At 45.4% G+C, this 27461-nt stretch overlaps 2 protein-coding genes across 6 annotated transcripts in view; one reads left to right on the top strand and one right to left on the bottom strand.

Moving 5' to 3' along the window:
• PDCD10 (programmed cell death 10) overlaps nucleotides 1-20563 on the bottom strand; it is a 34030-nt gene extending 13467 nt beyond the window's left edge. Inside the window, exons 1-3 of one of the 4 annotated variants that reach the window (XM_077348495.1) lie at nucleotides 20439-20563; nucleotides 5662-5873; nucleotides 4628-4681 (exon numbers count right to left, since the gene is read on the bottom strand). In XM_077348495.1, coding sequence (XP_077204610.1) covers nucleotides 4628-4681; nucleotides 5662-5757 — 150 coding nt within the window. In that variant the 5' untranslated portion in view covers nucleotides 5758-5873; nucleotides 20439-20563. The other 3 variants (XM_077348496.1, XM_077348497.1, XM_077348498.1) reach the window with 3 other exon arrangements.
• A 107-nt stretch (nucleotides 20564-20670) lies between these two features.
• Nucleotides 20671-27461, top strand: part of SERPINI1 (serpin family I member 1) — a 90461-nt gene continuing 83670 nt past the window's right edge. Inside the window, exons 1-2 of one of the 2 annotated variants that reach the window (XM_077348494.1) lie at nucleotides 20671-20769; nucleotides 20806-20912. The gene's annotated coding sequence lies outside the window, so the exon portion shown is untranslated. Of the gene's footprint in view, nucleotides 20913-27461 lie in introns of both variants that reach the window. The other variant, XM_077348492.1, reaches the window with a different exon arrangement.

Raw genomic sequence — 27461 nt, 5'->3', positions numbered from 1 at the left:
AGAACTTTTCCATCTTTGGCTGCAGAGCACATAGTCAATCTGATTTCTGTGTTGACCGTCTGGTGATGTCCATGTGTAGAGTCGTCTCTTGGGTTGCTGGAAAAGAGTGTTTGCTATGACCATTGTATTCTCTTGACAAAATTCTACCAGCCTGTGCCCTGCTTCATTTTGTACTCCAAGGCCAAACTTGCCTGTTATCCCGGTTATCTTTTGGCTTCCTACTTTAGCATTCCAATCCCCCATGATGATAAGCACATCATTTTTGGGCGTTGCTTCTAGAAGGTGTTGTAGGGCTTCATAGAACTGATCAACTTCATCCTCTTCAGCAGCAGTGGTTGGGGCGTAGACCTGGATCACTGTGATGTTGAATGGTTTGCCTTGGATTCGAACTGAGATCATTCTGTCATTTTGGGGATTGTATCCCAAGACTGCTTTTCCTACTCTCTTATTGATTATGAAGGCTACTCCATTTCTTCTGCGAGATTCTTGTCCACAGTAGTATACCTGATGGTCATCTGAATTAAATTCACCCATTCCTGTCCATTTTAGTTCACTGATTCCTAAAATGTCGATGTTCAGTCTTGTCATTTCTTGTTTAACCACGTCCAGCTTGCCTTGATTCATGGATCTGACGTTCCAGGTTCCTATGGAATAAAAATCTTTACAGCATCGGACTGTCTTTTCGCCACCAGTTACTTCCACAACTGAGCGTCCTTTCGGCTTTGGCCCAGCCGCTTCATTCATTCTGGCGCTACTCGTACTAGCCGTCTGCTCATCCCCAGTAGCATATTGGACACCTTCCGACCTGAGGGGCTCATCTTCCAGCGTCATATCGTTATGCCTATTGGAACTGTCCATAGAGTTTTCATGGCAAAGATACTGGAGTGGTTTGCCATTTCCTTCTCCAGTGGATCACCTTTTGTCAGAGCTCTCAGCTATGACCTGTCCGTCTTGGGTGGCCCTGCACGGTATAGCTCATAGCTTCACTGAACTACGCAAGCCCCCTTGCCACAACAAGGCAGCGATCCTTGAAGGGGGATGTTATTCTATATGTACCTATTTAATTTTTATCCAATCCCAAACCGGGAAATTTTCCTCTTTAGGTCACATCCTTGTTTCTCATCACAGTTAAAGTTAAAGGTAAAGGTATCCCCTGTGCAAGCACCGGGTCATGTCTGACCCTTGGGGTGACACCCTCTAGCATTTTCATGGCAGACTCAATACGGGGTGGATTGCCAGTGCCTTCCCCAGTCATTACCATTTAACCCCCAGCAAGCTGGGTACTCATTTTACCGACCTCGGAAGGATGGAAGGCTGAGTCAACCTTGAGCCAGCAGCTGGGATGGAACTCCCAGCCTCATGGGCAGAGCTTCAAACAGCATATCTGCTGCTTTACCACTCTGCGCCACAAGTTAGAAGGTCTTAATTGGTGAATTAGACTAAAATTTCACACTAGGCAGGAGGTCCTGCACCAACAAAGGCCAATGATGCAACTCCAGAAGCTTAGCCACGGAAGGAGGATCAATATGTAGTCTCTTATCCTGGATTCAGGGGGAGGAAAGGTGATCCAAGAAAGTGAGGCCTCTCTTGACAAGGGGCTCCACCATCTTCCATAAGCCTATTGGCATCACTTACTGACAAATTGGCCTGAAGCCTTTACGGTCAGCATACTTGAAAAATCCTTGCTTTTCTTTTTTCAACAACATGAAACAATATTTTTTTCTAGACAGCCAATTCTGTAACTTAATTGTTCTTTATGAACCTCAATCCAGACTTCAAGATGATTAGCTCAAAAGCATTCAGCATATCTTGACTCCCCCCCCCCCCCTTACAACAGTGCTCTCCAATACAGAAGAGATCCATTCCCTGGATCACTGCAAATGGCAAGCTCCATGGACATGGGCTGGTAGAGCCTCTGCTACCACTCACTAGCAAAAGTAGAAGAAGAAGAGTTGGTTCTTATATGCCGCTTTTCCCTACCTGAAGGAGGCTCAAAGCGGCTTACAGTCACCTTCTCATTCCTCTCCCCACAATAGACACCCTGTGGGGTGGGTGAGGCTGAGAGCGCCCTGATATCACTGCCCGGTCAGAACAGTTTTATCAGTGCCATGGTGAGCCCAAGGTCACCCAGCTGGTTGCATGTGGGGGAGCGAAGAATCGAACCTGGCATGCCAGATTAGAAGTCCGCACTCTTAACCACTACACCAAACTGGCTCTCAGTACAGTTTCCCACAAAATGTAGCTATGTAATCATTCTGCTGCTGGCATAACGGGTGTAAACACCAGCTGGAGACCGCCTCCTATGGCTGGACCTCAAGTAAGTGAAACTATGAACCACCAATGGCAAGGGCCTATTTGTAATGCATGAAAAGCTGATGTCAACCCTCAATATTTCCCCTCCCTGCCTCAAGATCAACACACTGTCATTTTATTCGACAGTTCCTCATACCTTTCTCTTGAAGTCATTCTTTTTAACCCTCCTAACTCATCCAAGTCCTTCCTGTCCAATTTACCAACATCCTTTCTGAGGCATGGTATTTTTAAAACCAATCCTGCAATTGCCAAACAAGTCAGTAATTTGATCCTGGAAGCCAAAGCCCTCTAGAAACCACAGCAAAGCTACCAATCAAAATAAAAGAAAGAATATCTTGGCTGAAACGACCTATGATAGCATACTATGATGACCTATGGTATACTACGAAACGACCTATGATGGTAGAATCATAGGAATACTCTCTTCTGTGTAACGTCGCAAATGCAGCGACTTTTTATCCAGAAGCAAAAGAAAGTCTACCTCCACAAGCTGACAAAATGTGCACCAGATTTATGCTAAGCACAAGGGTTGTGCAATATATAGTGGTGAAGGACACAGGTAAGAAACAAAAGGAAAGAGCAATGCAAACTTCTGAAATATATAAGATTAGGATGGACCCTAAGTCAGTGGGGCAGTACTCATGGAGTCAACCCTTCACATTGCAGCTTCCTGTGTCCTCTGAACTCATGCCTTTGGGAGCTGATGGAGATCTAGGAACAGCACAGAGGGCAAATTGGGGGATCCAGGAGGAAATCGGTGAAAACCCCATCCCCCCCCTACACTGGCAGCATGGAAAACATGGTTGGGTTGAAACATGTAAATTTGACAACAGCTACTGCTGTCATTTTCTTTACACCCAAGAAGCAACTGGCCTAGAAAGAAACAACAGCGACACATCTTACCCCCCTTTCAGCCAAAGAAGGAAAGAGTTGTGAGGGAAAATGACAGCTGCATCTTTCGTCTCTTAAGAGGAGTAAACTCTGCTAGGCCCAAAGCAAATCTCTCCATTTTGGGAGAGAGGGCATGGCTCAATGGAAGAGCATTTACTTTGCATGCAGAAGGTTCCAGGTTCAATCCCTGCATCTACAAGTTTAGAGGATCAAGCAGCTTGAGCCAGCTTGGTGTAGTGGTTGAGAGCAGCAGTTTCTAAATTTGGTGAGCTGGGTTTGATTCCCCAATCCTCCACATGCAGCCAGGGGGGTGACCTTGGCCTAGTCACAGTCTCAATAGAGCTGTTCTCATACAGCAGTCCTCTCTCAGTTCCACCTACTTCACAGTTGTGAGGAGAGGACGTGAAGGCAATTGTAACCCGCTTTGAGAATCCTTTGGGCAGTGAAAAGCAGGGTATAAAACCAACTCTTCTTCAACGGGTGATGTGAAAGACCTTCGGCTGAGACCCTGGAGTGCTGCCGCCAGTCTGCCCAGACAGAACTGATTCTGAAAAGACTGATGGTCTGATTCAATCTAAAGCGGGGTAGTCAACCTGTGGTCCTCCAGATGTCCATGGACTACAATTTCCATGAGCCTACAATGGGAATTGTAGTCCATGGACATCTGGAGGACCACAGGTTGACTACCCCTGGTATAAAGCACTTTCATGTGTTCATCTTTGAGAAAGGGGACTTTTGTACTATTCCACTTGCCTCTTCAGCTTACAAATGCACACAAACAATGGGGTTACTACCACCATCACTTCATCAGCTGGATTTGAAGGTGACAGAGGGGCCTAGGATAGTCCTGCACACCATTTCTGGGCTGGATGACTAAAGAACTACAGAGAAGACACTAGAAGGAGGCAAGTACATGGGCAGCAAAGCTGGGATATCTCATCAAGGTTGGGAAACCGCATCAGACTTCTTCATGCCCACGTGAACATATGTAATATAGTTTTTGTGCTCAAGTGGCATTTAATATACGAAGCTGCCTTATAGTTCAGCAGACGGCTTTGTTGAACATCATCTGCTCTAACTGGCAGAGGTTCTCCAAGCTTTCAGGGGGAAAAAAAGTCTTCTTCAGTCATTTTACGAATATACTTTTAATAGCTAGGGATTTTGCCTGGGACTTTATGCATGCACAGTATGTGCTCTACCACTGAGCTCTGGCCCCATGGTAAATGGTTTTCTGCTAGTCTCAATAAGTTGTTTGCTAATTAGAGCAGGAACGGTATTTAGAGTCTCTAGGGAAGAGGGAAGGAGAAAAAGATGTGACTGATTCAGAACAGAAAAGCAGGTGAATCCACACAATCATTTAATCTGATCTTTACATTTTAATGTTGTGTGAGCATCAAGTAGAGACAATTTTCATTATTCTTACCTTAATAAACGCTGCTCTCAACGTCTGAGCTGCAGATAAATTTACTCGTTCTAGCTGCAATATAAAAAACAGTTACACTAAATCAAAGGATGCAATCACTTATTTTTTCTGAGGCTAAAAAACCATGTGCGGTCAATTCATGAGCACTTCTGGGGAAAAAATAATCATGTCCTGAATTTTCCACATGCCCAAATGGCTCCATGAACTATCCCAAGACCTTAAACTTATTGACCATCACATTCTGTTGGAATGTAACATACTAAGTGCCAACAAAGAGTGGCCCTCACAACAGGACCTGCTTTGTCCCACACAAGTATGATAAAGTGACAGTGCTATCCTTCAGATGGAAGAAAGACAAAAAAGTGGAAAATGTTAGATAAAATAATGGCTACTAGAATATAGTTCTATATTTTGTACTTCTGAACAGACTGTCAGATTATCAAGATGGTTATACATGCAAAGGAACCTTTTCACACTTATGTAATTTACCATTTGTAATGTTAATTTACCATTTGTATAAGGCTTTCTGGGAAGATTACCAAAGACAGGCTGTTCCCCTCTAGACTGACATTAATCAAATCCAAGTCCTGGGTTCCCATATTGCCATTTGGATTTCACAACATTCAGCTGAGGTCACTGCTGTCAACCTATAGTGACCACAGCCACACAACACAAGGAATTCTCCCTTCTTATCCTATGGCTGACTTAAACTGGGACACTAATTTAAAACCTACCAGCTTTACATTTTGGAAACTTGCTGAATGCTGGAAGCATCTTGCAAGCCTGTCTTTTCTGAAAGCAGAGTCAGAATCAAGGAAGAAACTGGGGCAAACAAATAGCTAAAGGTTTTAGATGTTACTTCCAGGGAAGAAAAAGCTAAAAGATAGAACTCATTAGGGCTTGAAGGCCGAGGATGAAAACTTAAGCATATCAGCATAAATAATGCATGTCGGGGTATTATTTGACATTTTGAAGGCAACCTCGTGTTTCCCAGCCATTATCGTGCGGAAAAATAAACTAGGAAGGCATGTTACCTCATTAAAGACAGGATACATAATGGCATAGAGGGGCATGGAAACCATAGAAGTGGTCTCTGCTTCATTCTTCATCTCTTCCATTGTCATCCTCATTCACAGAGCCACTCTCGAGGGGAAAAGGCTACCGAAGCAAAGGACTCCTCATTCACTGAAGGGCTTCTTTTTCCTCCTTGTGCCACAGAGTTTAGAGCACTTAAAAATATAGAAACCTGAAAGGTAAAAGAGGAGTCTCCATTAAACCCAGTCCCTGTTTCAGAAAACACTGTCAATATTTTAAGGCGTTAAATTCAGAACTGCCTCCACTCCCCTTTAATCAGATCCGCTGGCTGATAATTTGTATGTAATTAAGGCAGTCCTTGAACATTCATTCCCAGTTCTTGTTCATTCTTCTTCTTTGTAAAGAGCTATGGAACGTGAGAAATGGTGCCTTTAAAATGCTAAAGGTCAAAACTATTTTTACACTTAGCACAGGAATTATTCACCAGTGCTAGTTAACTTAGTCATTCATCTACAGTTTCTCTCTTGGAATGTCAAATGGCAACAAATATGCGACACAAAAATATGAAATTTTGCTTTTCAATCTCGTACAGTGGAATTCTTTGAGAAAACTGGAATTGCGGTAAAATACAGAGCGATACAAACTTCTGTACCCAGAGTTGTTTTAAAACCAACACTTGTCTAATGTTCTGTTTCCACACAGGGTGTGCCAGCAAATGCTGGCTCAACAGCTCACACAGCTCAAGTAACTGAATCTGGCTAGAGAGGTTCTCCACCCTGTCCAACCCATTAAGGTTTTTTTTTAATTTAAAGGTGACTTGAATTTCTAGTATTCACATGAAACAAATCAGCCATTTATTTTTATATAGCCTATGAAAAACTGGAGAGCGTGCCATTCATTATTTTTGGTCCCAGGTGGAATTGGTATTTAAATTCACACACTAGTGCCTAACACACATTTCAAATATTTTTTCCAGCCTCCTGAGAAACCTGCAGAAGGAACAGTAATTTGGAAGATACTTTATGTACCTTCCCATTAAACACATAATGGCAGCTTACAGATCCTCATCTGGTGGGTCAGGGCACAAAAAAGGCCACACCCAAACCTAAAGCAGATCATTCAGGGCTTTTTGAGTGGCAAGCACCCTTGGAATTTTGAGATGGGGTGGTAAGCTGGCACAAGACTCAAAGCCAAATACGACACCTTCCAATCACATTGAACACATGAAACTGCTTTATTCAAAATCTGGCCCTTGGTCTGTCAAGGTTAGTTGAAATCTCTGCTCTCGTTAGAAGCATAGTCCAGCCACTAGGGATATCAGTAAGCCTGAAAAAGGGGGGGGGGGGGGAGAGAAGGTGGGCCTCTGCTGCTGAATACCTTCATGCAACAGCCCAGGTCACTGGACTCTGGAACGCAGCTCCCTTTGCTTAGTGGGAAAAGCTCATGGCAACAGCAGGCCAGGCTTGAAGGAGGAATGAAGTTACACACCACCTAATGAAAGCCCAGGTACCAATCCTCCTGATTAACCAGTGGTTGTTATGCAGTCATGGAAAACACACTAGAGGGCAGCCAACAAAAAATCCTGGCTTATAACAGCCCTGCCCACTTTCTGGACCACTCAGCAGAGGAGCTAGAGGCAGGTGCATACATGGCCTGGGGAAGCATGTTTCAGGGTTCTTCTTTCTGACGATGGAATATGAGTCAAGTATGTTCCCCAAGCAGCATTATACTCTGCAAATACCAACTTGCTTGTAATCCTTGGCCCTAGAGAGATCGGGCTGGCCTTGATCAGAGTCAGGGACTTTTCAGGCCTCACTCCTCCTGGTGGAACAAATTGCCAATAGAAATCCAGGCTCTGATCAAGTTATCCAAGTAGCACAGGGCCTGTAAAACGGCACTCTGCCACCAGGCCTGTGGTTGAGGCCAGGTCGATTATAAACAACTAGAGGCAGCCCTCCTCTCCCTACCCTTTCCCCGTTTTGGGGTTCCCCTCATTCCAGGGATATCTAGTGAGAAACAGAAAACTTCTGATTAGACATGGTGAAAGTAGAAACGACAAACCCCCCAAATGTTTTACAGTGTTTTATTGTGTTTTTAATGGAACGGTTTTAATATGTAAATTCATGTCATAAATTCCCACGAGCCCACAATTAGGGGGGAGGGGGAAGTCTGGAAATGAGACTATAAACAAATACACAAGTATATAAATACACAAGTCAAGGATCTAGGAAAGCCAGGTTCACACTCCCTCTCTGTTATGGTAGCCTGATGGGTCAAGGTGGAGAATACTCTAAGCTGCCGAGGGGGGGGGGGATAGGGTTAAAAACAAAACAGAACCCAAAACAGCAAGAAAATGAAGCAGCAAAAAGGGTGAGAAATTAGGAGAAAAACAATGAGAAACAATGCATTAAAATTGCAATCAAATCTGGTGATTTAAGACTAACTGACAGTTCTAGGTCTATCAAGAGACCACTATGCAGATTACTGTTCTGGCAAACCTCTATGAGGATTTAGTTGGCATTTACAGATTTAGCTAGCATTGTTCAAACTTTGCAATATTCAGCAGCTTTAATGTCCTCAGCGCAGAAACCTGATTTTGAGAATCATTTTCTGTCCCGAACCTCTAGAACAGAGGTAGTCAAACTGTGGCCCTCCAGATGTCTATGGACTACAATTCCCATGAGCCCCTGCCAGCATTTGTAGTCTATGGGAATTGTAGTCCATGGACATCTGGAGGGCCACAGTTACCTCTGCTCTAGTATATCATGTCTTCTGAAACCTAACATTCATGAGCAGACCTAAGCACTACATTAGAATTAACACACACACACACAGACACCCATCTCTTACTGCCAAATCCTAAATATAACTGCCGATTAGGTTAAGCCCACAAGTCCTCAGTTTAGGAAGTATAATTACTTTAAGTGTCTGGGGGCGGAAACAACAACATGTAGCCCTTTCCGCTTGTCTCCTGAGTCAACTCAGCGGGAGAAGTAGTAGTATTGTCCTCCCCAGTCCAGAGAGAGACCAGCACCTTCCCAGATAAAAGGCTTCACACATCAGCAAGTCTCTTGCAAATCCTGGGAACAGTCCTTCAAAGTTTTACCATTCGCCACAGAATCCAGGAACAGTCCTTGAATCTGAGGTCCAAATCACAATGCTTGAGATTGTTCTGCTTTGTATTTCTGCTTTATATTTCAGCAAAACCTTCAAAAGCATCCTCACATGGGTACATGCACATTATCTGTTCTTTCCCCGTTACTTTGCTTCAGTCAGCGCTTTGATCTTGCCTCTCTACCATTTCCCCCAATGTGCAAGACCATCTCTGTTGTTCATATAGAGGGAAAGGGAGACACGGGGAATTTCCTCAGGCATTACCCACTTATATCTAGGCAGCTAGGACTCAAGACCTCATTTCAGAAAGAGGCTATCCTGAAGAGCAGGGAAGACAGAAGACAAAACAAGAAGCACAAAGCAATCCCTCGATCCTTATCCTTGCTGTATAAAATTTTGGGTGCCACACTGCAGACAGCTAACTGGAAACCACCCATGGAGCTTTGTTCATTTCCTCCTTGATAGCCAAACCACCAACTCCTACAAGTTCAGTTAAGTTAGTTGTATTCAGAGCAGAAAACATGCATAGCCTGCTCGACACCCAATATCCAGAGAGATGGCAGAAACAAAGTAACTTTAATGGTGGCAAACCTCCTATGTGAAAAGAGCTTTTTATCCATTCTGAAGCATCCTAAGGGTTTACCTGGAATTATTTTTGCTCCTGTATTTTTCAGTCTAATTCCTATAAACAACAGGAGAAAGAAGAACCCACACCTGCTTGATCATGTTTCCCAAATACTTCAGCTATCTCACTTTTCAGGGGATAGGAGGGAAAACATCTCTGCTCCTCTGCAAATCCAAGAGATGCTTTACTCAGGTCATCGACTGCTCCTGCAATGCATGAACACGGAGGAACCATGAAAAATCATTACCTTGCCGACCCAAGCTTGAACGAGCAAGCACACTTCATTTACTGAGGAAGATGCAATTCTGAGGAGGTCTGTAGTGAGATACAAAACTACACCTCCTTAAGGCAAATAACGCAGAGGAACCATCTGTTACAAACTGGAAGCTGCTTACAGAAAGAACTCAAGAGGTCACAACAACAAGAACAGCTGAAAACTTCAAGCCATTCAAAAGGTATGTGGCAGGGTTTCCACAGGTGCACTAGGTCAGTGGTCTCTTCAAATCTTTTGTGGGACTTACTGAGAAGTTTCATTGCAAGGCAGTTTTGTCCAACGCTACCGGTCTTCTCCTGCAATGCACAACAGTAGGGCCATGGGCTATAGCAAGACAAACTGACAGAGGAAATACTTCCAGAGGGGCAAAGCTTTGAAAGTCCCTTACTTACAGTGGTCCCCAACCCCCGGTCCAGGGACCAGTACCAGACCGTAGATGACAGTCGGTACCGGGCCGTGGCTCCTCCTCGTCCTCCTCCCCGGCTACTGCCTCGGGGGCTGCCCTGTCACTTTGCTGCTGGCTCTGCGGCAGCTGCCATGGCTGGGGCTCTCCCTCGGCATGGCACTGCGCAGCTGCTGCTAGCAGCACCGCCGGCGGGAAAGCAAGCAGAGCGGGGGCTCAGGAGGTGACGGTGACATCCCTCAGCAAAAGACTACCCCCCTGGGGCTCAGTAAAATTGTCAAGCATTGACCGGTCCCCAGTGATAAAAAGGTTGGGGACCACTGATATATGCTTAAGTGTAAAGACAAGTTCTAGCTAGTTAAACTAAAGTCACAGCCAGCCCAAAGAGGATGTCACAAATCTAATATATGAGTCTGTGCCATTCTGTAGCATATAAATACAGATCCTGCTGCCCTGAAGTGGTTTAGACCCTAGTCTAGGGAGCAGGCAGCAGTGTGAAGCTCATGGACCTCTGGAACCCTTGCCCAGAAGCACAGACATTTATCCCTCATACCACATCTTGATTAAGTAAGAAGAAGAGTTGGTTCTTATATGCTGCTTTTCTCTACTAGGAGTCTTAAAGCGGCTTACAATTGCCTTCCCTCTCCTCTACCGATAACAGACACCCTGTAAGGTAGGTGAGGCTGCAAAGTCCCTAAATGTGCAATAAAGTAAAAACAGCTTTGTCCAATAATTGAATACGATGTCTGGCTCTCTCCTTCATAGTGAGGGAACAGCCCAGTGATAGCGTTTACTTCTCCTGCCTCTTGGTGGTGGAAAGTGCCGTCTGTGGGGTTTTCAAGGCAAGAGATGTTCAAAGGTGGTTTGCCATTGCCTGCCTCCACATCCCAACCTTGGTGCTCCTTTGAGATCTCCCATCCAAACACAAGCCCAGGCTGACCCTGCTTCGCTTCAGAGATCTGACAAGATCAGGCTCGCCTGGGCTATTAGGGTTCAGCAACATCAGCAGCCATGCCCACTTGGGAGAGGGAGGAGAGACCAGAGAGGTGGGTGGGCAACCAGCATCATGTGTGACCTTCTGTTTGCCAGGCTGCTTTTAAACAACCTCAAGTGAAATTCTTTCCTACAGAAGAGAGGGTCAGATTTGGGCGATGATGTATGATGATAGTAGTCTAGCTACACTGCAACAAATCCAATGAACACCCTAAAGCTTAAAGGAAGCCACAAGGTAATTAACCTTGACCATTTTTCCAACACATTCAACTCACTGAGCATGCCAACGAGAAAAGCAAATAGAAGCAGGCAGCTGGATGTTTGGCTCAGACACAAGCACACTGTTAAGCCAAGTTGGCACATACAAGTTCTACACTTGGTTTTTGACAGGAGCAATATTCATGCTTATGCCCTGGAAGACTTTGCAGTCTCCAGTGCTGATTTCTGATTAAATGTATAGGAGTTCAAGGCAGCTTTTAAGCTAAAAAGATTGTGTTCTCTTCTGCTTCCAAGGAAGAATGACTGAGTAGTGACTGACAATCTATATCAGGGGTAGTCAAACTGCGGCCCTCCAGATGTCCATGGACTACAATTCCCAGAAGCATTCGCTGGCAGGGGCTTCTGGGAATTGTAGTCCATGGACATCTGGAGGGCCGCAGTTTGACTACCCCTGATCTATATTCACTATCATTCACTTTTCAGAGTATCTTTAAGACCCAATCTAAGCAGCGTTTCAAAAAATATCAACGTCATCAACGTAGCACACAACTATACATATCCTCTATTCTGTAGCAAGGCTGAACAAAAAACACCCCAAACTTTTCCAGGCATATGAAAACAGCAGCATCTATCTTACCTCTCCACTGAGCAAGTTCTTCCAGCCTAAGGAACACTTCCTCCAACTTAAGTGGCTCTTCCTCCAATGGGAAGCCACTGAAGCTGGAGGTGGTTCTTAAGGCTGCAGGAACTTCCTCCAGCCTGATTACCTGCCAATGTCCACAATAATTACAAAACAAGGGTAATAATTTATCCCTATGCACCAGCTTGGAACTCTCAGGTATCTGGAACTTTTTTAGCTCTATATTTGAGGTTTATGGCATGATAAACAGAGGATTAAGCATGAAATACTCTTGTCTGGGGATTCTCTGTTTCACAGCTTATAAAGATGCAACACTTGTAAAAGGGCAGAAAGAAAATTTCACAGGAAGGTTGCCAAGAGTTTAAGTTCAAAATTCACCTTCCTACCTAGAAAGCATGTATACACCATCTCTGGGTCACAGCATGTGAACAGAGCAACTGCCAGGACTTGGCTAAAGCTTTTGTAAATCCCAACCCTTAAGCCTATTTGGCAGGGAGAAGGATAAGAGAGGCAGGAATGTTTTCAGTTCACCAAACGTAACTTAGCATTGTTATAAAAACAATACGGACATTATCACATGACATAAAGATATGGAAATTAGTTAAAAGAACATGTCTTACGAGTACTCACTGCTCGACTGTACAGTCTCTATCAAATGAGACTCCGTTCAACAACACGCTCCAAAATAACTGGTGTCACCAGATGAGAAAGTGTCTCTAATGACACCTTATCCCAATATAAGAGCATGTGTCTCTTGAAACAACCACCCAGGCTTCTAAATAAGGAGTTAAACTACTTTCAGGAAATGCCAGTACAAAAAACTACATCTGAAATAAGAGCACACAGCCAACTATTTAAAAGAAGCCAGTGTAAGTTTTATCGGTCTACAGTAGGAGTTGCCAAACTGGCTCTGTAGAAGTCCGTGAACTACAATTCCCACAGGCCCCTGCCAACACATGCTAGCAGGAACTCATGGGAAATGTGGTCCATGGGCATCTGGAGAGCCAGTTTGGCCACCCCTGCTCTACAGTATAGTAAGGTGACCAGATTGTCCCACTTTTGGAGGGACATCTGGGGACACCTGGCAAATTGTACCTACGTTGAAATTAATATATATATATATATTCTATGCATTCTATCAAACTTTTTGTTGCTCCATATAGACCAAATTTTTAATCAAGAACCCCCCCCCCCCCCGGTCAATGGTGTCCTGCTTTACCAATGTTGAAATCTGGTCACCTTACAGTATAGCCAAGACTTAAAGTTAAGTCTGAGTATAGGAAATTGTTGGATATAAGAACTGTAATTTTCCAAATATAATCCAGACTTATAAAAACAGATAACACAATGCACAGAGGTAAGGATCCAACTAGTTCCATGTCCCAAAAACTAGTTCCATGTATTTCTTGAACTGCAGCCACCATGGCAAATGGAAAGCACATTTCAAAGCCAGGATGTGATATACTATGGATGTCTGTTTTTCAAAATTAAACCAATGTTACGCTTTTGTTTGATTAGGGCAGGTTCTCGATCCCAGCTAGTATATAATTATCTAGCTGAATTATAAAACCATGATTGCCACTTTAGCCCATATCACCTTCTTAGCATTCTTCACAGGGGCAAAGGAAAAAAAAATGTCCCAGGTACCTAAAATAAATGGACTCCGAATATTGCATGTTCGTTTCAAGAAGACAGAAACAATCTTCTAGCTCAGGGAAGAAGAAATGAGGATCTTCATCAACCCCCATTCAGTCTTCTCTATGATTAAACACATACACACACAGAAAGAGAGAGAGGAATCCCGAGTTCAACTAATTTTCAAGACCTCCCAGTTTAGGATGCTTTCTAGGCAAAACAAAGGAAGTTTACATGTCCAAGAACACTTGCAACCACGTGTAGAGGAAGGGAAAAGGGAGAAGTAATATCTAAACAGGGCACAAGGAAAGTCACGGTTACCCACAAAGATAGCACAGCTTGATTTTATGTATTCAGAAGTGTCCTTGTAACAGGTGAAGTAAGCCACGTTTTTGAACATGTGAAAGCAGTTATGGATTAGTTCAATCTTAGGCCTCCTTCCTCTCACACTTGTACAAGCTATCCGCTGATTTCCTCTTCCCACTACAGAACCCTCAAAAGGCCTCCCAAGTTTCCTAAGTTCCACTGGTCCTCACAAACAGGATTAAGGGGACACAACAGGAATGAGTGGGAAATACCCACTCCTTGAGCACAACTGAACATGTGGCGCAGTTTCCAACCCTAAGGTACTTTGCCCAAGCTCTACACAGAACTAAACAAAAGCCCTTACGATAGTCCAAAAGAAGAAAGGCAGGTCTTCTATTTTTGTGTATGTTATGGACACACCCTTCTCCTGCTGGTGTACACAATTGCCTCTCTGCATAACAACTACACACCAACCCCAGAAGCCATCGAACCCTTATAATTAAGTCCATAATACTTAGCATACTTCTGTAGTTATGCTTCATGACCTAGTTTAGCTACTACCTGCTCTTAACGTAGTCCACGTGGAGACTCTTTCTCTCTCTAGATGAAGGATACCTGTTTTCCATCTGCCCCTCTATATGTCCACAGACAAAGATGTTGGCTTAACATTTCACACACACTCCCAATAACTGTGAACACTGTGAACATCTTCCCTTGACTTTTTTTATGGAGTTCACTTTTCAGCCAAGAGGGATGCATTGCCATTTAACTGTGAAGTTCATCTTATCAAGAAGACTAAAGAGTGACTCATAGGGCTTTAACACCAAGGGGCAGATACTGCCAAAGTGAATCAGAACACAAGTCAGTCTCCTTCATCTGACAGTGACCAATGACAGAATGTGGTACAGGAAACAGACTGTAGTAGAATCCCCCCTTTTCTTAGTAGGGATGCTATCAGCTTAAAAAGCTAGTATGGTGCAAAAAGACAGCATGCTGAACAGGAAATTAAAAGGCTACAGCTGAAATTGTAGTGCTTTTCTCTCGTTCTGCCCTTATCTGTAACAGAAAAACAGTCATGCCTAGGTAAAACTCCTACAAACAGAAACAGGAATTGATAGTGTAGATGCCAACCCCAACAGACTGTTTCATCTTTATGTCAGATCTTATCAACTTGGCTAACTGGAAAGTGATTTAAACACGAAGCAGGAGCTCAGCACAAGGGCTGGATGGCATTTGGCTTGAGGGAAAAGTTGGTCTTGACTGCTAAGGTGTGAGAAATCCCTTGTCCCAAAGCAGCTTACAATCGCCTTCCTTTCCTCTCCTCACAACAAGCATACCGTGGGGCAGGTGGGGCTAAAAGAATTCTCACAGAACTGCTGTGAGAACAGATCTAGCAGGACTAGTACAACGTCACCCCATTGGCTGCACGTGGAGGAGTGGGGAATCCAGCTCTCCAGGTTAGAAGCCGTTGCTCTTCACCACCTACACCAAGCTGACTCCGTTTCTCCACTCAGCTATTTACAAATACTCCTCGTGCCAAATATAAAATAAATTTTACCAAAGACTAGAGTATGGGGTTTCTTTGAAGTTTCACCAAGTTAGATAAGCTTTAACAGTGGTAAAAGTCTGCTTTTCAGGCGTCTGTTGGCCTGACATAAGCATGGGTAAAGCTTACACTTACCTACTGCTTCAACACTTTTCAAAATAGCATTAAATGCACAGCCTCATCTTTGTATCACCTAGTCACTGGGAGGCCACATAGTAGTTACTCAAGGTTTAGAAATAGGCAAATGACTTGATGGTACTGAGCACACACACAAGGCTAAACTCTTTGTTTTTTTTTAAGTTACTCTAACTTTTGCTCCATAAAACAACCCAAAAACATCTGTCAATATTTCACTTCTCTCTTTACCCATCACTCATTTCAAAATAATTCTGACAGGAAATAATAGCAACCCATTTATGCCATCACGGAATGATTCCACAGAGAGGCCAAAGGTTTTTATCATAGACAAGAATAACCTTATCTTTTTTTTTGGGGGGGGGAGGGGGTTTCACACACACATGCAGGCACAACTAATTTGTTGTGGAAGATCCAGCCATGTCTCCCTTAAGGGTAGCATTTATATTCTAAGACTTTGTACTTTCCCCATGCATAAACAAAATATCTCGACAGTACAGAAGTGTGCAATTCTTCCATCAATTAGTGCATCCACTTGGGTCTGTTGGATAGGATCTGGAAGCACAAAATCTCAGGGTCTATTTCTTCATACCATAGTGTTTTTGTGTAGCTTCATGATTTATTTACTTTTTACTAAGAAGCTGATGAACACCACTAAAATTAATTCCACTCTCAATAATTTCAGGGACCTTCACTTGTGGTGCTTAGTGCACTTGAGTAGGATCTGAGACATCCCAGTTAAAATCCCCACTATGCCAAGTGTGCTGGGTATCCGTGGGCCAGTCATACACACTTTATCCAACCTATCTCTAAGGACTGGTGAGGATAAAACACAGCAGAATGATGTAAGGCACTTTGGCTTCCCATTGTGGAGAGGGATGGAATATAAATGAAATCAATAAGCAGAATAAAGTGCTTTTCTGAAAAACAACTTTTTGCAAGGCCTGAAACTCATATCTCTTACTAAACAATGGAATGATTGGGTAAAAACCATTCACTTATTTAGCTGCAGCAAAAAAAAAATATGAAGGAGAATCCCCTTTGATCAGGCATCTTGACTAATGCCAGTGGTACTCTAAGAAATAAACCAAAAAGTTGGAGTACTGTCCATAAAGGTCAGTCACTAGAAATAATCTCAAATAATAGATTACTTAGCACTCCATCTTTATTTCTTGTTAACATAATTCCCTAATGTCTGATGAAATGAGGTCTGACTCATGAAAACATATCTGTTCCACTTAATACTTCTGGTAAGGCCTTGGAGGAGGAATGTGTCTCATGGCTTAAGTGCCACACAGTGTTTAAGAGCCACTCAGGGCGGCTGTCCCACCATGAGTGCCTCCTCCTCCAACCAGCCTGTCTGTCCATCAGCCAGCTAATTGTCTTCTGTCCCTCACCCCTGACCACCCCCTCCTCCTTCCACTTCCCTCTGAGGCTTGGAGGCTGCAGATCCCTGCTGCATAAGAGCTGCCCCTGGTGGTGAGTTCCATAACACCTACCTGCAGCCTTTCCAGGTCTGCAGAGTTCTTCCACACACACCCCAATCTACAACCCATTGTATTCATTAATGCAACATGTTTGGTCTCTACTGCTGGAATAAATGTTGTTTGTCTTTAAGGTGCCATTGGGCCTTAATGCTTTATTTTTTGTGTTACAGTTCATGTGAATGTTGAAAGCCACGAGTCTCATTTTCTGTCTTTCCATCAAACTGCAAGAACATATCTGTAAGAATGAATACACCACGACATCAAAAGTTTGATTAAAAAACAACACAGAGAAACACAGACCCCTGATTTGTTTGGGGGAGGGGAATGCTTCCTCCTGGCCTTTCACTTCACCTCATTACTTGGGATGCATCATCTGCACACAAAAAACAAACAATGTCAAGAATCGTGTCCTACACCTAGACTATTCAGCAGGAACTTCACTCATGCCTGTATCAAGGATACTGTCAACTGGTCACAGAGACTGGCTAGTATGACCGACTGTTCATCTGCTGACAAGCTATTTTCCATACTTAGCAATACGTCTCCTGTATCAATGGAAATTCAAGATCACACACCAAAATTACTTTTTGTGAAAATGTGCTATAGATTTAGGTCACCTGAGCTGTTCAGCACATTTGCATGATAAGAAAGAAATGAAAGAGAAACTTCTTCCTCTTCACTTGTCAGGGACACTGAAGTCTACATCTTTTCTTCTCAAAGTCTTAAAATATCTTATTAAGGCACTATTGAGACTCATCAACAGAATTTTACTCCTGCTTGGCAGCAGTATCTGCAACCTATCTCAAGTACCCAAAACAGCCATTCTCAACTTTTTTTATCACTGAGAAACCCCTGAAACATTCTTCAGGCTTCAAGAAATGTCAGAAGTGGGACATCATGCCAAATTTGGTTGGGAAGCACAGCTGTGTACATGCTCACCCGGAGCCCACCCCTTCCCATCCCCTCTAGGACTGTCATTGAGCAAGGGTTTCATGAAACCCTGGTTGAGGAAGCCTAACCTAAAATTTAGTCCCTGATTATTAGTTCCATGCAATCCTCTTAACTCCATCTCCCCAATTGCTATGTAGTGCTTCTGGCTCACAATAAGGATACCACATCCAATTCAACAGAAGAATCAATCCGTATTCTTTTTTCTCTTATCCCCATTCTGTTCATCAGTCTCTCTTCCCTCTTTCTGCAGCACTTCCATTTATTTATTTACTAGGGGCCAAACCCATTGCATTCAGGAATACAACACACACTAGATGGGGCAGGTGGGGTGGAAGAACTCTGTGTAGATGGCCATGAGACACACTCCTCCTCCAAGGCCTTGCCAGAAATATAGTATGTGGAACAGATTTCTTATATTTTTATATTCATTTTTATTTATTTACAGGATTATGAGATCCCACAAAAGGGTATCTAAGATAGCAGTGTTGATGTTCTCTTCACCCCACGCTCTCCTAAAATCCATATCTGCGCTTTATTCCTTAATCCACCTCCTCTTCTCCATAAGTACACCTACCGCCCCTCAGTATACCCTCCAAGGCACAGTCTACACAAACAATGGACGAGGCAGCAAAAGACTTCCTGGCCTGCAGGGTGGGAACCACATGAGTGAGCATGTTCCCTTTATTATAAAAATTCCCCATTAATGGAAGCATAGATTCGGGGAGAAAGACTAAAGCTTAGTCACCTCTCTGCCATGCTAGCTTCCTGTGGACAGTGATGCCCTTCAACATTATCCTTTGCAGCCCAGAGGTTATGTATATTAGACTTCTGTGAAGATGAGGCCTGACTCAAGCCTCATCCTTTCCTATACTTTAGGCAGGAGAAATACACCCAATTTACTCCAACCAGGGATATACTTCCTCCACCCAACTGAAATTAAACAGGAGCCCAGTGGCACCTTAAAGACAACATGATGTATTCCCGAATAAGCGCTGAGTCAGAACCTATGCAGGAGCCAGTTTTGTTAGCTGTTAAGGTGCTAATGGACTTCTGTTTAATTCAACTGCAGTCAATCTGTGGTCCTCCAGATGTTCATGGACTACAATCCCCGTGAGCTCCTGCCAGCATCTGCTGGCAGGGGCTCATGAGAATTGTAGTCCACAAACATCTGGAGAACCACAAGTTGACTACCCTTGAACTAGAACATGCAGTTACCCCCACAGCATCTACCCAACCCTCCACCACCTTGCAGTTCTGGTACCCCACCTCCATCTTCCTGCTTTCAAAAGAAAGCTTTTGTGAGGCAGTGTTTTCCTCCAGGGGTTGGACCAGGAGCTGAGATCCCCAGATGCCAGCCCCACACTCCTAACCAATGGAGTAACCTAAGGCCTATCCATTATTTCAACTACAACTGGGATTAGGGTACTGTCAGAGCAAGAAGGGAGAGCACTATATAAGACACCCCAAGTTCCCTGGAGGAACAGCAGGATATATACACATGGAAGAAGAAGAGGTGGTTTTTATACTTCTCACTACACAAAGGTGTCCCAGAGCAGCTTACAATCGCCTTCCCTTCCTCTCCCCACAACAAGTCACCCTGTGAGGTAGGTGGGGCTGAGAGAGCTCTGTCAGAACTATTATGTGAAAACAGCTCTAGTAGGACTGTGACTAGCCCAAGGTCACTCAGCTGGAGAAGCGGGGAACGGCTTGCTAGATCAGAGGCCGCCCCTCTTAACCAAGCTGACTCGATGTCATGTTTACCTAACACCCCCCTACTTATAGCAACAACTTTTATTTTTATAGTCCGCCCTTCCCGGTTGCCTCAGGGCGGGTGACAACCCGGTTAAAACATGCAAACGACGCCCTTCACCCCATTAAGCGACATTAGTACCTAAGCTCAAGTTCACCCTATCCTAAGAAAAGCAGCCTCCCAATTCCCTCCCCTCCTCTCGAAGACGGTCTCCCCTCCCTCCTCCAATGCCCACCGCCGTCCGCCTTCGTCCTCGGCTCGGCCGGCCAGGGGCAGCGGAGGCCCTTCTCCTCAAGGCCACGGAGGGGGGCAACCAGGTCGCCGCGGAGGAGCTGCTGCTGCTGCGGTTGGTGCTGCTGGGCGGCGTCTGCCTGAGTCGCCAGGCCCTTCTCGGGCCCCAGCCCGGCCCTTCCCAGGCGCCGACAGCCCCGTCGGGCCTCTGAGGCGGCGCAGGCCCCGCGGAGCGACTAGGCCCCTGCGCCGCTCCTCTGAGGTGACCCCCGCAGCCGGCCCGGCCCTGCCCCGGGCGACCCTGCCGCGCCGTGCCTTACCTTCCCCCTCCCGGCCCACCCGCCCCTGGAAGCCTGCGGGGCTCCCGAGCGGGCTGCTCCGCCGTCGCCGCTGCCGGAAGTGCCCTCCGGAAAGGAAGCGTCCCGGCCGCCCCCCTCGCCGCCGCTGCCCCCGTCGTTACCACACACCAGGCGTTGTCCGGAACTAGCCGGCGAGCGCGCGGGCCCCTGGGACGGGTAGTTCCGCCGTGCGGGAAAACTACAACCCCCGTCAAGGGTCGCGTGACGGGGAGACGTCAGGCGGGGAGGGGAGGGGAAGGAGGAGGGAAAAGGCCTCGGAGCGGCCAGCCAATCCGCGCGCGGCCTGAATGGACGGGGCGTGGCCATGCCCATAGGAGGAACAGAGGGAGGGGCGGGCGAGGGGGAGAAAGTATTGCGGGCGCCGCGAGACGCCGGAGAAACAATCCTCGAGGCGGTGCGCGTGCCTGGTGCGCCGGCCAAAGGAGCAGCAGCAGCAGCAGCAGCAGCAGCAGCAGCAGCAGCAGCAGCAGCAGCAAAAGCAAAAAAGAGCCCCATCGTGGAGCTAAGTCGGGGTGCCGCCGGTCACACCTGCAGCCGCCGCCGCATCTCCAGCATCCGTCCTCCGCGGGGCTTGGGAGGCAGGTAAGCGCCCCTCGGTGACTTCTGCAGCGGCGCGGCTTCAGCAGCAGCGGCTGCAAAGAGGGACCGGGAGGGGAAGAAGTGGACAGCTCCACGCCCGGTGGCTTTTTATTATTTCTTTTTTCCCCAACGGGTCGTTTTTTCGCTTTCACTCGTGCTAGGCGCCGTTGGCATGCCCTTTGCTTTTTGTAAAGCAAAAAAAGGTGCACACTGTTAGATTTTTTTTTTGAGGGGGTCTTGGATGCCAGATGTTAGGGGGAAAGGAAAGGGAATCACTTCTTAGGTTATTCCCTAGTTTCATTAAAGGGACTTGAACGCATCCCTTTCGACGCTGAGCCTTCGGTATTTCCTCCTCCTGTTGCTTGAGGCAGGGGGACGTTGTTGCATCCTGCACCCACCCCGTACCTCCTTTGATATTCCGAATTGGGTCGGTTTCCCTTAGGGAGGTTTTGATGCAATGCAAGATCACATTCGAGAAAACAGCCCTTTTTCATTGGGGGTGTGGGGGGATCTGGGTTTCCCCTATTTCTGCCCTATGCAACTCACGTGGTAGGACAATGCTGGGGGGGGGGGCTTAAAAGGTGACCAGAACTTTGCAAGCTCTTAAGTGTAAAAAAAAATGCTATTTTGGATTCAATGGGGCATCTCCTTAAAAAAAAAAAAAATTAAAAGCCCAGATGTATTTTTATTGTGTCTTTAAAATCGACAGGTACTTTACAATAGATGTTATTCAGTGCTCTTATAGATGCTCCTGGAGTCCTGGTTTGGCTGGATTTCATGGAATCCCATTGGAGGGAATCGTCTGCTTTGTGGGGCTAGTGGTGTAATGGCTTCTCGTTTTCTTTTGGTTCTTAAGGAAGTGCTTTCTCCAAAATCTCCCCATTACAAAGTTTTAAATTGAATGTCAGCCTCGTAAAGTGATGGCTAAGCCTTTGGGCATTGTCTGGTTCTGTAGAGGCTGAAAGCTTTCCCTTGAATTTGGAACCTGACTCCCAATGAGATGCTGTCCGGTATTTATACGGTTCTGTTATTTCAGGGGGGAAAGAGTCAGGTCTGAACCACCATGGTGAATCATGTTGCAAGCCACGTAAACTGGGGTGGCGCATGGTGTTTCACCGAATACATGCAGCGTAACAGAGGGGGTAACCCTGCACATGTTTTCTGGGGAATAAATCTCAGTTGAATTCACTGGGATTTGCCCCTGAGTCAAGAGGCATAGATTTGTCCACAGGCGGCACAACCCTAAACAGAGTGATCCCCATTTAAGCCCTTTGACTTCCACAGACTTAGAAGGGGTGTAGCTGCTTAGGATTCCACCGATGCTGAGGAAATCAGGTATGTAACCGGTCCTGTAAGTGCACAGAAGTATTCTGAGGAACCGAATGGGCTTAAAACTCCCAGGGAAATGTGCAAAGGTGTCTTCTGTGGATGTTGGGGTTTATCTGATCAGCTCGCCTGTGAATGAATGGCATATCACGCGTCCTTTAGGCACAGATAATAGGGCTGCTTCTACATTTGTGATGTGAACTCTGGAAGTTTGACACTGTCTTTGGGATTGAGAAATCAGAAGCTGTCCTTGTAAAGCAACCCCCCCCCCTTCCCCAGTTCTGTTCTCTTGCATATGAGTGGCACTAAATGGTAGAGCCATTGGTGATAACAAAGGGACACTGTTCAGGGATGCAGGGCTGATGCCTCGGAAGCCCCTGTGCTGAGGGGATGACATTTCAGGTATAGGCAACACTGGCATAATGTGCAACCAACCATCAGTTCTTCACTTGGCTGCCTGGGGGTACGGGGGGGGGGGGAAGCAAGAATGCCACAGATTGGATTGGTCCTCTTATTTTCTTTTTAGAAAAAAAAGCATATCTTTTTAGCATCATCCAGTTTGATATCCTCCTCCCATGTTCTGATCACTAATGATGGAGTCCTAGGAATACTGTACTGTGGTGCGAACCAGTGAATTTGTAGCAATCGCATAATAAAAGGGGATGTGAGCCATTTCAGTTTCCTCAGCTGATTGTATTACATATTTAGGAGCAATATAAAATACCAATGAAAAATGTTGTAGGGAGTTGTCTTTCAACGCCTGGGAAAGGCAGGTGCTAGGACTTTCTCCGATCTGACATTTGACTTAATCTCGGATTTGGTGAAAATAATATCCTCGCCTACGTGACAAGCACAGACTGATGTGGAATAAAAGATCAGCGCTTTCCCTGAATGGAACTGTCCATGCAAGAGGGCAGTCTGCAACCTTGTTTACTTAGGAGTAAATCCCACCTCGTTCAAGGGGGATTGCTCCCTAGCAAATGTGTTTTAGGATGCAGCCAGATCTTAATAGCAGAGGTTTAGCATTGCAGAAAGACATGCTTGTGCATAATTCTACAAACTGCATGCTGCAGTTGATGGGATTGGTTTGGGGTAACTGGTGGCATTTCTTCTGTCCTGAGTACTTGGAACGGCATGACAGGATACTTGAGTGGCGTCAGCGATCCATATGGTTGGCTCTAAGTGAATGAGTCCAGGTGTTGGACAGTTTTAGGACTGGGAAAATTCTCTTGCATTCCCACAGTCGTCTCACTCCATTAATATGGTGTATTTGCCTCCAACTTTTGTTCCATTGGGCAATAAGCTAAGATCATGCAGATAATTGATTTTTTTCCATATGAAAGTGTGCTATACTGAGCGTGCGAAGAGCCTACTGTGGTCAAAAGAAGTAACATCTCAAGCAAGAGTCTCTGCCTGTAAAGCAGCCTATGCCCCCCCCCCATTTTGGTCCAGTCATTCTGCAGTAGCCATAAGAACTGTGTGGGTGTTTTCCCTTCTACTGGTCCTTTGATCAACGCATACAGTAATGCTTGCTCTCTCTGGCACTTCATGCATATGACAGAATAGCCTCTTCCTTACAAAAACTTTTGGTCCATTGAACCAGGGCTGTCACCCTATTAACTGTTGCCCTCACCAGTTAATACTGCTTTAATCAGCTAAACTGTCATGTCTCAGAACAAAATCTACAGTTCTTTTTTCAAAAACCTGTAGGTAATGCAAGGTATATGCAGACTATGTAATCTTAGAAGCACTGGAAGAAGGAGAGGATGGCTCTTCTAAATGGGCACTTTACACCAAGGGGTTTATAAGTAGCTCTACATAGAATAAATCTAAGGAAAGAACACCTTACAAAATCCCAAACCTGTGAAGCTATATGTGAAAATGGCATTAAAACTGAAGGATAAGCTGGGTTTAGTAGCTGCCTCTAGGTTCTGACGCAAGCCATTGAAAGAGCAGTTTTAATTCCTGTTCACAAAGGGGTGTTTCTAAAGACTCCCTTCTTCCAGATCTTTCTCCATTGGAGGATTTAGCAGAAAGGAGCTAGGGTTGCCAGCACCCCTGAAATCTCCAGGAATCTCTTAACCCAGAGTTGGCAGCTGCAAAGAAGACGATTGGTTGTTTTTTATGTTGAAGTTTTCACTACCCGAAGGAGTCTCAAAGAGGCTGCTAAGCCCTACCCTTCTTCTCCCCCAAACAGACACCCTGTGAGGTAGGTGGTGCTGAGAGAGCTCAGAGAGAACTGCGACTGGCCCAAGGTCACCCAGCTGGCTTCTATGGAGGAGCAGTGGGGAATCAAATCCAGTTGTCCAAATTAGAGAGCGTTCTTAATCACTACACCATGCTGGCTCTCAAGGAAGTTGTTGGGTCTGACCCAATGAAATGTGCGCTCACTAGACACACTCAAACTAAATATGGAACTTCCAATTGATAACGTAGTTTTAGGGAGTTCCTTAGGAAACATAGAACAGGTACAAGGGTTGTCCTCTACATGTTTTTACCCTGAGGCCTTAAATCAAGGGCAGGTGGAGTCAGTCTTCATCTATTCTTTGTGTTTTTATCCTGTTCTTCCTCCTATGAGTCTATCCTGTTCCTCCTCCTACGAGTTCAAGGTCACTTCAGGTCTTTTGTTTTGTGTTATTCTCAACACCCTTGCAGGGTAGGCTGGCTAACAGGAGGTGATTGCCTCACGCTCACCCGATGAGTTTCACAAATTTGATCTGGAGTTTCACTCCAAATGGACTCAGACTTTGTTCTATTGCACACAGTGTTACTCTAGCCACTATCCCCTGCTGGTTTATAATCTCAGATTGGGAAAAGAGCAGGTCAAGGACAGAGCCAGGACCAAATCTGGCTCATTGGGAATTGAGCATGAAGGGGTTTGGCAGGTCAGAATCAAGCTAGGGCAGAACATGGAACACAGCTAGATTTTTGGAAGAACCCAGTAGATGGGTGGAATCTGGTTGATTGGTTTTCCCACAGCATTTATCCCATAATTTTTTTAAAATCATTTTGCCCTGCCTTTTTCCCCAATGGGAGATGGCTTCCCCCCCCCTTCCCTCTCCTCCATTTGATCAGCTCAACAGCCCTGTGTGATGGGTTAAGCTAAAAGAGTGTGAGTAGCCCAAGGTCACTCCACAAGCAGCACAAATGGAGCAAATCTTCCAGATCCTAGGCCATTTCTGCAATGGGAACTTCACTGGCATGAAGTTCCCAAATCTGGTGTGGACAAGATGCACCGGGGCCAAATGGTTCTCTGTGCGGGAGCAGGAAGAGGTGGAGCAACCTGCCCGGACTCAAACTCCAGCCTGCAGCCCGTTGCGAAGCTTCCAGTGCAGAAATGGTCCTAGTCCAATAAGATGCAGTTTTCATTATTTGGAATCATAAAAAATAATGGAAACTTGACAACTGTATGCATATATTAGCACACACCCATGAAGTTGCCAACTGCCAAGTCAGACCATTGATCTCCTAAGGTCTGTATGACCTGTTCAGACTGGCGGGGGCTCCTTGGAATCTCAGATGGGGGTGTTTCACCTCGCCTGCTGTGTGGTTTAACCCTCTGTGTGCAAAGCCACCACTCTGCAACCGGGCTGTCCTCTTTCCCCAGATGTATCATGGTAAACTCAAAAACATTCCCAGTGGAGCATAGATGTAGTGAAAGAAAGCGAGGGAGAGGATCTTTTAACTGGAGATGCTGCAGACTGAACTGGGGACTTTCTGCGTGCAAAGCTCTCCCCCTTGAGGCTTACCTGGTGACTTCCTCTCTTTTAAACACCCAGTCCAAGTGTGTGTGTGTGTGTGTGTGTGTAGTGGGATTCTTTAGCCAGTTGTTTCCCTAAGGGGTATTGTCTTTTTTTTTCCAGCTGTTTTATGGTCCGCTTCTGACATGAGGTTTATTTTATGGACTTTTTCCCCCAGACTGTTCAGTGTTTGCTTTATGGGTTTTCTTTTAATACCCCTGGCTTGATTTGTAATGGCTTATTTTTCGTTCTGGTAATGTATGTCTTTAATGATTTTATGGTTCCTGTTTGTACTCATGAGCCACCTCGGGCTCTGGAGAGGCAGCAGATACATTCCAGGGGGAAATGAAATAGATTTTGCTACACTAGTCCGGACCCATTCGCTTCTTGCCAAAGGAAATGCAGTTGAGATGCCCCCTTCTCTTATTACCCCTTTTACCAAGAAGATTATTCAGCAGTGTTTGGTTGCTCATTCTTTTGAAAAGGAAAAAAAATGCTCTTTTGGGGAATGAGAAGTATTGGTCTAATGTGAGCACCTGCCTCTGAAAGCCCAGAATTAAGATTTTTAAAATGTGGCTTGATTTGGGGGACATGACAAAAGTGCCGTCAGCCGCCATGTCCTCCTCCCATGTGCAGCTTTTCTGCAGACTTTTGCTGGAATGAAATGGAGACAACTGCCACTGTTTTGTCGCTCTAACGGTACGACTAGTTGAATAAAGTGAAGCTGTATACTTAGCACAATTGAAATAACTGGCTCAGATAAATGAAGCATGAGGGCTAGCGAATTGCCCCCTCTCATTATCCCTAGGGGGTTATCGACTTGTTGCACCCTTTCCCCAAGCACCTCGGAGTGCATGTTTTTCTCTACCTGAAAGAAGTCTCAAAGTGGCTTACAGTCGCCTTCCCCTTCCTCTCCCCACAACAGACACCCTGTGAGGTGAGTGAGCAGATCAGCAGATCGCAACATATAAAAATAATAAACCAATTTTACAAACCCTACCACCTCCCATGGGGAAGGCACTGGCAAACCACCCCGTATTGAGTCTGCCATGAAAACGCTAGAGGGCGTCACCCCAAGGGTCAGACATGACTCGGTGCTTGCACAGGGGATACCTTTACCTTTACCTTTACCACCTCCCTTAACCCCTCTCGCCATCCCCAGCATATCCCCCCTCCCTCGGCCACCCACAACCCAGCCTTGTGCCTGGGAAGATGGAATATGGCATTTCAGAGGAGGGCCCAGATCTTCCTCTTCATCCAGCCTGGCCTCAACCTGGTTCAGAGTGGCAAAGATGAATTTCTGTCTCATTTTGGAGGCTGATGCTCCTGTTGCGTTTGTTGCTCTTATCCTCCTATGTGATGCAAAAAAAAAAAATATGGGTAAATTGTCTGGAATGGGGAAGTGCTCAGCATGAGGGCATGGGAAGCAGTACAAGAGTGAGGGCTCCCAGATTTGTTTGCACAAGGGAGAAGCAAAGGAAGGATT

The sequence above is a fragment of the Paroedura picta genome, chromosome 8, assembly GCF_049243985.1.
Source record: "Paroedura picta isolate Pp20150507F chromosome 8, Ppicta_v3.0, whole genome shotgun sequence".
Lineage (NCBI taxonomy): Eukaryota > Metazoa > Chordata > Lepidosauria > Squamata > Gekkonidae > Paroedura > Paroedura picta.
This window is presented reverse-complemented; position numbering and strand designations above follow the sequence as displayed.